The sequence below is a fragment of the Manacus vitellinus genome, unplaced genomic scaffold (assembly GCF_001715985.3).
Source record: "Manacus vitellinus isolate BGI_N305 unplaced genomic scaffold, ASM171598v3 scaffold_119_pilon, whole genome shotgun sequence".
Lineage (NCBI taxonomy): Eukaryota > Metazoa > Chordata > Aves > Passeriformes > Pipridae > Manacus > Manacus vitellinus.
Genome location: NW_021938894.1, coordinates 207,640 through 217,812, shown reverse-complemented (window position 1 = coordinate 217,812; position 10,173 = coordinate 207,640). Strand labels below are relative to the sequence as shown.

Here is a 10,173-nt window from a genome sequence, read left to right as displayed (position 1 = left end):
TGTCTCCATTAACTACCAGTATTGTTTTGTGTCTCTCCCAGTTACTTTCTCTTCCCTTTAACCGCAGAGGTCTTTATTTGACAGCCTCGATGAAGCAGACCCTTCCACGGGGACTAGGCAAGGTCAGGAAGAGGCAGCAAAAACAACCAACAAGCATAAAACTATTTCCATGCAGGGAAGATGTGGGTGAATCCGGACTCTCCAGCCTGGAAAAGGGATCACTGGAGGATGGGGAAGGGCTCTGTGGAATCCTGAGTGGCTGGAAGAGGACACTCAGGTGCAGTAGCTCGCCGTTCTTTAATGCAAGAACTGAGCTGCGTTAAATAAAATAACAGGTGGCAAATTGAAAGCCAATTCCAGGAGCCGTTTTTCCCTCAGCAGGATCAGGCTTTGGAATGTTTTGTCAGAGCAAACTGCAAACGGCAAAAGTCTGCAGGGCCTTCACTGAGTGGGGAGAGAAATCCACAGGAAAAACAAGTGCATGGAAGAATATTCTCCCCAAAACAGTTCTCCTGGTTCAGGGAGCGCTGGAGCTCGGCAGAGAAATGAGCCTCCTGTGCCTGCCCGTGCTTGTGCCTTTCCTGAGCACTGCCCCGGGCACAGCCCCAGCCAGGGGCACCCTCAGCAGCCCCCGAGCAGCACAGGGACCGCCCGGGGCTGTTCCCGAGCAGCCAACAGGGAACCCCCGGGGCTGTTCCCCTCCTGAGCAGCCCCACAGGACCCCCGGGGGCTGTTCCCGAGCAGCCAGGGACCCCCCCCAGGGGGCTGTTCCCAGCAGCACAGGGACCCCCGGGGCTGTTCCCTCTGTAGCCAGCACAGGGACCCCCGGGGGCTGTTCCCGAGCAGCACAGGGAACCCCCGGGGGCTGTTCCCGAGCGACAGCAGGGACCCCCGGGGCTGTTCCCGAGCAGCACAGGGACCCCCGCGGGGCTGTTCCCCCTGAGCAGCACAGTGAGACAGCACAGGGACCCGGGGACTGTTCCCTTCCTGAGCAGCACAGGGACCCCGGACTGTTCCTGAGCCAGCACAGGGACCCCCGGGGGCTGTTCCCCCCCGAGCAGCACAGGGACCCCCGGGGCTGTTCCCCTCCCTGACTCCAGCATCACCTCCCATCCCACACACAGGACAGGGAGAGAAGCTGCCTGGAGGGGGGTCCAGCCCCATGGAGCATCCCTGAGTGTGTGAGGAGGCAGGACAAGGGGCAGCAAGAGCCCGTGGAGTCAGGAAAGTGGGAGTGCTTTGCCATCATCCTCACCCAGCCACGGTGAAACAGCTTCTGAGCTGCTGCGTCCTCCCACCTGACAGGGGGAAGTTCTGCCCCAGGAGCTGCTGGTCTGTGGTGACCCCAGTGCCAGAAGGTCCCCAGGCCTTGTAAAACATCATTTAAAATGCTGTTTGCTAGATCTAACACCAAAGAGAGGGGTCAGTATGGACAGTCTGATGTCCTTCCAGATGCTGCCCTAAGTTGTGCCGGGGTGCAGCTGCCTTCCAGAGTCACAGAAACATGGGAACATTAAGGTTGGAAAAGATCCCTAAGACAATCAAGTCCAACTCTCAACCAGCACCACCACCATGGTCACTGCTTAACCATGTCCCCAAGGGCCACATCCACATGTTTTTTGAACACTTTCAGGGACAGTGACAGCTCTGCCCAGCCCAGGTTCAACTCCTGACCCGCAGCATCGAGGGCATCACCCACCCACAGCCACCCTCCCACCCCCACAGCCAAAGCCAGGGCTCAGCAGCCCCACTGACCACTGATTTTAGTGGCTGTTTGTGGTCTCTGAAGGCTCAGCTTCCTCAGCACAGCCCAGCCCGAGCCCCAGCCATGCAGAACAGGGCCCGTTCCCCAAACAGCACAGCAGGGCCGTTGCCCTGAGGGTTTGTCCCTCTGGAGCCCTTGCAGAGCCCCATCTCACTGCCGAGGGGTTTTGCTGATGGGACTCAAGGGCAAAGTATGGAAGGAGTGTCTGATCCCTTCTCTCTCTTCTAATTAATATGTTCATTCACATGGGGTTTCGTCCTCGTTACAGGAGAGTTAGAAAATCTCAAGGCTGGGGAGGATCACTGAGATGTGTTCTGACATCCCACATCACGTTTCTGGGAGAATTCTGTGACCATTTACCCACCAAGCCCATTCATGGGCTTCAGGCCAGGCCTGGGGCTCCAAGGAACTTCTGTCCTTCGCTTCAGGGTCCCAAGAGACAAAGAATCTGTCATCTGTCCATTTTTATCTTCAGATTTGCGAGCCATCGGCGTCTCATTTCATCCCATTTCAGTGTGGTTGTGTCTGCAGTCACCAGCTCACGCTGGGCTTGGGGGTTGTGCTGAAGAGTCATCACAGCCACCACACCCTGGGGACAAGTTTTAGATCAATTCAGATTTTCTTTTGCCCCTCCTATCATCTGAACTCAGTAAGTCAGGTCTCTTTGTACCTTCTTTCTCTCTGCTGGTAAGATAAATTTGCATTATTTTTTTCATATTTTTTTAAATCTTAATTTTAATTTTTTACATTTTTGTCCAGACTTTATTCAATCTTTATCTATTGGATGAACAGTTACAAGATCTTTGGGTCAGACCTTTCACACTTACTGAAAAAAAAAAATGAAATAATCATCCTCAGTACCATAACCCACCTTCCCAGGACCAAACCTGGATCAGGGGGTTGGAAGAGTTCAGCTCGCTGCAGGATGGACACATGAGATTTAATCACTATTTAACCATGATTTACTACTTGAAATCAGAGTATTTTTAAAAAGAAACAAACCCAAAAACACCAAAAACAAAAAACTCCGAAACAGAAACAGAAAGAAACCAAAACAAAACCCAAACTAAAACAAAACAAACTGAAACAAAAAAACCCCAACGTTGCTATGGGGAACTTGTAAATATTGAGGCAGCTGATAAATTTCAAAACTCCTTGACATGTCTGTCTGAATTTGTCTCTTGTTCATGGATATTTTATCCCAGAAACACCAATGAGAAGGGTAAAATAACCAGTGTCGTGTTCATTAACCACTGCTGTGAGCCTGGGCAATTTAAGAACAGTAGTAATAATAAAATATATCGTATGTGCACATGAGCTCTCTGGTTTGGGGCAGCACAGGGATTTTCTGAGTGTTGAGAAGGTTGGGCTGGGCAGTTCCTAGTCAGGATTGTCAGGGATAGAATTTTAAAATGAAAACCAAGTTTTTATAGTTGAACCTGTAATGTCCTTGCAAGCAAGGATCTTCCAGCCTGAAGGAGTTCTGGGGGTATCCAGTTTTTATATTTCCAAGGACTGAGTTCCCACCCCCATGAGGAAGAATTATTCCTTTATTCTCCAACCAAATTTTCCCATATTGCAGCTTTTCCACCCACCCTCTTGTCTTTTCACCTCAGATGGGTCTGACTCCCTTATTTTTTCTGCCTTAGGTTCCAGACATTGAAAGACTCCATCAGAAACTGCCTTTGCTTTCTTTTCCTCTGCTCAGAAGCCCCAGTTGCACACCCCCCCAGTGGTCCCACCTGGACCTGTTGCAGTTTGTCATCACGTGCATGGAAGGGCCCCCAGCTGGACAAACCTTCCAGATGTGGTCACTGATAAAGGGTAGAACCCCCTCCCTCAGTGCATGGAAGGACCCCCAGCTGGACAAACCTTCCAGATGTGGTCACTGATAAAGGGTAGAACCCCCTCCCTCAGTGCATGGAAGGGCCCACAGCTGGACAAACCTTCCAGATGTGGTCACTGACAAAGGGTGGTCACTCCTCCCTCGGGCTGGGGGAGGTTCCCAGCGTGTCCCACAGTCCAGGGACACCCTGAGGCCCCGTCTGACCTGCTGCCCTTCCTGTGCCCAGCCAGTGCCAGGGCAGGGCAGGAATTTGTGGGGAGCTGGAGCAGCACCAGACCCTGCAGGGCTCAGTGTCCCCCGGGCTGGGAGAGGCTGGGGCTGCCCGTGGCTCCAGCAGCTCCTCTGGAAGGGGCACATTACTCCAGGCATCCCTCAGACACACAGATCCTTAGTCACAGTGACTCACACGAGACAGAGACACAGATAAGCAAATCCAAAGTCTGGGAGAAATGGTTCATTAGCATAAGGTCATTTTTTATTGCTCTCATGAGAAGGGGGCTCATAAAAAAGAGGGAGAACGACTTTTTACATGGACAGGACAAGGGACAGTGGTTTTAAACTGAGAGAGGAGAGATTTAGGTGGGATATTGAGAAGGAATTCTTCCTTGTGAGGGTGGGAAGGCCCTGGCCCAGGTTGCCCAGAGAAGCTGTGGCTGCTCCTGGATCCCTGGAAGTGTCCAAGGCCAGGTTGGACAGGGCTTGGAGCAACCTGGGCTGGTGGAAGGTGTCCCTGCCCATGGCAGGGAGTGGGACTGGATGAGCTTTAAGGTCTCTTTCAACCCAAACTGGTCTGGGATTCTGTGTTGCCTCAAAGAAATGCAACAGGGTTTATTTCAACGTGTTCATTCTCTAATTGCACCTGGACTGGGGGTGTTCAATAAGCTCCACGGCCCAGCTGCTGGGGCAATGAAAGGCTTGGCCCCTGAAGTCCATCAAAGACCTCTGAAAACCCCTGTCTAAAACGTGAAAGCAACAGTTGTTATTGGTGAGCTTCAGGCACAAAGGGGAAACCTCTCCAGTTCTTGCTTCCAGCTCAACTAAGTTGGTGTTGAAATGCTTCCCTTGTGCCTCTCAGTTAGACTGAGACATCATAGAATCACAAAATCACAGAATTACAGAGGGTGGAAAAGCCCCTTGAGCTCATCAAGTCCAACTGCTCCCCCAGCGTGGCCAAGGCCACCACTGACCACATCCCCAAGTGCCACGTCCACAGGGCTGTTAAATCCCCCCAGGGATGTGACTCCACATCCCTGGGCAGCTGTGCCAGGGCTGGACAGCCCTTTCAGCAATGAAATTTTGCCTGTCACCCAGCCTACACCTGCACAACTGGAGGCTGTTTTCCCTCCTCCTTGTTCCCTGGGAGAAGACACCAACACCTCGGGCAGCCTGTCCCAGTGTCCCTGCCCTGCGTGTGCCCTGCGAGATGAACTGAGCCCAGGCAGGACCTCCCAGGGCAAGCTCTGATTTCCACAGGCTGATGCAAACCTGGCTGTGGTTAGACCTGGCCTGGAGCTGGGGGTGGGATGTTCACACAGTGCACCACACAAGCAAACTGAAGCACAGCTGCAGCTTGGCAGCTACTAAAGAAAATGACTCTGGCCCCTGCAGAAATAGGGCGTCGTTTGTCCTCGTGCTGGCTCAGGACCTGGCCCCACTGAGCAGGATTTACCCTCCCACTCACAGCTCTGCACACCCCGCTGAGGGCCCAGGACTGGCACCCCTGGAGGTGCCCATGGCCCACATCAAGGCTCAGGTTTGGTTTCACTGCAGTTTTGAGCTCTGCTGATCCAAGCAGGGCTGGGATGGAATGGGATTTGCATGACTTTGCTGCAGCAGCACTGCTGACCCAGGGACTCCAGGGATGGTTTGTGACACTCCTCTGTAGGTCCAGGCTCGGTGGGATCCCACTGAGGAGACCCTCCAGGCCAGTCCCTGTATCTCCCTCACTTGGAGAACAGGGATCATCCCTGTGCAGTGTTTCTGTGGAGCTGTTTGGCCAGTGTGTGTGCTGGCACTGAGATCACCACGGCTCCACCAGCTGTATTTAAAGGGTTTATTGATCTGCAGGGGCTTGCTCATTCAGCTCTCCAGACACCCCAGAAAATCACTCCTTTATTCTTCTCCAAAGGATCAACGCTCAGGATGGGACACACGTCCCTAAAACAGACCTACAGCAAAACAGCAGCCCAGGTTTGACACACACCCACAAAGGTTTATGGTTTTATAGGCAGATGGCAGAGTTTCAGCATAAATTAAACCTAAATGAGGAGTTTATAGAATCAGAGAATGGTTGATGTTGGAAGGGAACTCAAAGATTATCTCTGACCTAATGCAACTCAAACACTGGAAACCAAAGCCAAGCTTAGATTCGTTTCTTACCTCCAAACTCTATGGAATTGATGATTCCTGGCAGAAGGAAACAGCTCAGCTCTGTTTTACAGGGAACCAGTGACAATGCTGGGTCCAGCACTGCAAATGGGCCATTTTATAAGTGTGGTAACACCAGTTTCCTCCTCCCTTGCAGCTTTTGTGACCCTGATGGAGCATCCACCTAGAAATTTTGTGGGGTCAAGAGCCAATCGAAACTTGGCATGTTTTGGAACTGAAACATGTTTGGGATTTTTTTTAATCTGGGGTATATGTAGCAAGACAAGGAATCTCTTTCTGCATTCCTGCTTTGGATACCAGCACCTTTCTCATTGTCATTGCACCATTTTGGTCCCCATGTTCCCCACCATGGACACAATGGCACCATCAATTCCTCTGCCTTTGACCCTATTATTTTTTGGGGGTGAAAATGAGGCACATCACGAACTGTGATCCCCACACTGAGTCAGAGAGGCTGAACGTGCTGAGGGTTCTGACTGCAACTGAGAGCCTAGAAAATGAGATTTTTACCATAAAAAAACTTCATCTAATTTAGATTCTAAAGTGAGGCTCGATGTACCTTGGGCAAATCACCAAACCCATCTTTGCTGCTCAGAATGAGAATAAACACTCAAAATGGGAATGAGCAACACTTTTGTCCCTCTGCCTTCATAAACTGCCAGGTCTGTAGAGTCTGCACAGCCTCTGGCTCTCCAGTTGGGTGGCTGGGGCAGTGATGGATTTCCACTGGAGCATTAAGCCTCTGCCATTAAATGAGCGATAAAGTGGCAATGAATAAAATACACGTTGCTGTAGAGAAAACTATGAATTATACATGTGGCTGCCACTGGCTGGAGGCCTTGGAGGGCAGCACCAGCTTCTGCTCCCTCACAGCCACCTTCAAACAGGCAACAGTTTTTACTTGCTATTTCTTCACTAAACAGCAATCCCATGTGGTACCTCTGAGCAACAAGAAATGAAGTCAAACTACTGAATGTTCCACCTCAGAATGGCATTAAATATCTTTTTGCTATTTGTAGAGAGAGTAACTCCAAACAAAAGGGTATTTTAGCAACAAAATGTGCTCAGTTGCACGGCTCAGTGCACCAGGCTGCTCTGAGACATCCGGCAGCCCCTGCCCAGCTCTGCAGCCCTGCCCAGCTCTGCAGTTCCAAAGGGATGCCCAAGAGATTTTTAAGCTCCAGGAAAGCAGCTGCTCTGGAGCAGGAGCATTTTTAGGATTTGATAACAACAATTTGTTTCAATGCCATTCTATGATTCTTCTGGGAATGATTTTTCACCAACGTGTTTAATCAAAGTAAGGTCAATTAAGGAATAAAGAGACCTCATGAATGCTGAAGTGCAACACTTGCTTTATCTCTGTGTTGTTTCCTTTTGGAGATTTTCCAATACTATGAATTTTATTAAAGAATAATTCCCTAAAATGAATTCCATTACACACTTGTGATTCAGAAGAACACATTCATTATATGTCTTTCCACCTGACTCCAGAGAACACAACTGAGATGGAGATTTATTCTCATGCCACAGTGAATTCCACCTGCCTCCTCCTCATAAGGGATTTACATGGGAAACTCCAGCTGAATATGAGGGAAAATTTCTTTGTTGTGCAGGTGACCAAGTACTGGAAGCAGCTGCCCATGGAGGGTGTGGAATCTCCTTCCCTGGAGGTGTTCCAAACCCTTCCTGAATGCGATCCCAGGTAACTGCTCTGGGTCAGCCTGCTTGAGCAGAGAGTTGGATGAGATGATTTCCAGAGGTTCCTTCCCACACCAACCACCCTGTGAGTCTGGGATTCTGGGGTTTCCCCCAGGTGACATACCTGGGGTGGGTTTCCATTTCTTTGGTCGCTGTCCTCCCATTGCCACAGATCCTGATTTTTGCCTTTATCTTTCATTTTCCACAAACTCATGGACAGCAGTGGGGGGGTGTTGGGTGTTCTGTGCTTGACTGGGATGGCAGAAGACTTGGGAATGTTGCCTGAAAGAGTTGAAGGACACTCTGGGGTGGGGAGCTTGGAGTCCCATCAAGGTGTCCATCACCTTCACTCCTGTTCTCCCAGGAAGTGGCTCTTGGAGCAGGCAAACACCTTCACACCCTTCTCCCTGCTCTGCTGTGCCCTCACTCTGCACACGAGGGGCTCAGAGTGGTGGGAGCAGCACGTGCAGGTTGGCCAGCAGGATGTGGACATGGCAGGGGACGTTCCAGCTGAAGTGTCACATCAGAGCCAGGAAAGCAACGGGAACGTAGAAAAAGACTGAAACACAGCTGGGAGAGCCACAGGTGCTGGAAGCCTTGTGGTCCTGGAGGAGCCTGAACAGCACCACGAGGATGAGCACACAGGACACAGCGAGGAGGCCAGGGTGGAGCCTGACCACGGCCAGAGGCACCGTGAGGCACCAGCTGCTGAGGGAGGTGTGGGTGCGGGCCGGGCGGGCGGTGCCCGTGTGCCCACAGGGGGTGAGCAGGATGACCCTGTGCCCGCAGAACAGCAGCCACTTCAGCAGGAAAATCCACGGGAAGATGATGCAGAAGCTCCTCAGCAAAGCCCCCAGGCCGGTTTGGCCGTGGCTGCCGGGGCCAGCACTGCCCCTGGCACAGCGGGAGCAGATGGCATTGGAACAGTCAAAGGCTGTGGCCAGCGGGATCCCCGACCCCCCGAGCAGGTGAGTGCAGGGAGAACAGCTGGGTCAGGCAGGCACCAAAGGAAATCTCCTGACAGAACCAGAACAGAGCCAGCCCCTCGGGCACCGCTGTGGTGGAGAGTGCCAGGCCAGCGTGGGCAGGAGGAGGTACATGGGCAGGAGGAGGTACATGGGCAGGAGGGTACATGGGCAGGAGGAGGTACATGGGCGGTGAGTACATGGCAGGAGAGGTACATGGGCTGGTGGAGGTACATGGGCTGGTGGAGGCTGCGCTCACTCCACGTGGGGAACAGCAGGACACTGCTCCCCAGCAGGGCTGCCAGGTATGAGGGGCAGAACGGGATGGAGATCCAGACGTGCAGCTGCTCCGTGCCCCGATCCCAGCCAGGATGAACGTGGTCAGTCAGGCTGACCAGGGTGTGTTCACCTGAAGGCAGAAGGCACTGCAGAACGGGATTTTGGGTGCTCGAGCTCCTCCATGGGCTCCAAACGCCTGCTGGCACCTGCTCTGCTCTGTGAAGAGCCACAGCCAGAGGTACCAACCCAACTCACAGCCCCGTGCTCTGCACTGCCCTGCAGCCTGTCCTGGCTCCCCCTCCTGTGTGAACAGCAACGTCCACGTTTTCTCCTCATTTCATTTTAATACAACAGAAATGTGTTTTTCTTCCAAGTGCTTCCACTTCAAACAGAGTGGCTGGAGACAGAATCAGCCTGGTTGCACAGATACTGTGATACTTCTGTGTTCTCTGAGCCCAGAGTAGAAGGAAGAAATCAAGCAATGAGAGAAGAAAGGTCAAGTGTTTGCAGGGACGCACAAGATGTTCTCAGACATCAGGAATGGGGACTTCTAAGGCTCCTGGACTCACACTTAGAGTAGAGAACAAAATCAGCTCCAAGTCTGAAGATAGCTGCAAGTTCCTTCCTTATCTCCAAAGTCTCTCCCTTCCCTTTGGGCTCTGGGACCCCATTCAATTTGCTTTTCAGTTCTTTTTCAGAGCAGAAATAAAATTTAACCAGGCACTTGGAAAGACCTTTGTGTCAGGGGAAAACCTGAGTGAGGTGGAATTCCCCCTCCAGCCAGAGGAAGGATGTGCTGCTGCCCTGGAGAGGCCTGAAGAGCCCCAGAGGCTGGATCAGAGCCAGACTCACGAAAGTTGAAAAGAAATGCAAATGTTTTCAGCAACTTCTGCATTAGCAATCAGGTCTTACATATCAAAACTCAAACCAGGAATTATCCATAATGCAGCCAAGAGGAGAAAGTGGTGCAAGTGCTGAAAAACAAAACTGTGAGGTTCCTGCACACCAAAAAAATTGACTCTGTGTGTTAGAAACTAACTGTACCTTCAACAACAAATTGGATTCCCTGTTCACATTCAATTCCATGTCTACAACATCCTGGACCATGAAAGTCCAAGGAGCCCGATCCAGGGAAACACAACATGACAGTGGACTGTCTTTGAAAATAAAACTCATCAAAATAATAACTGATTCTATAATAATAATGAGAATATGGAAAATTATTGTATAAC

General features: G+C 51.4%; 1 protein-coding gene across 1 annotated transcript; it reads right to left on the bottom strand.

Annotated features, from left to right (window-relative positions):
• Positions 1 to 8,043: 8,043 nt before the first annotated feature.
• Positions 8,044 to 9,047, bottom strand: LOC112841575 (olfactory receptor 52B2-like; the record flags this gene model as incomplete). The annotated part of the gene is given in 5 exon segments (XM_029965752.1): positions 8,044 to 8,143; positions 8,145 to 8,654; positions 8,656 to 8,784; positions 8,876 to 9,020; positions 9,023 to 9,047. Coding segments are annotated over 5 exon segments (909 nt in total), but the record flags the coding sequence as incomplete, so codon positions are not given.
• Positions 9,048 to 10,173: the final 1,126 nt, after the last annotated feature.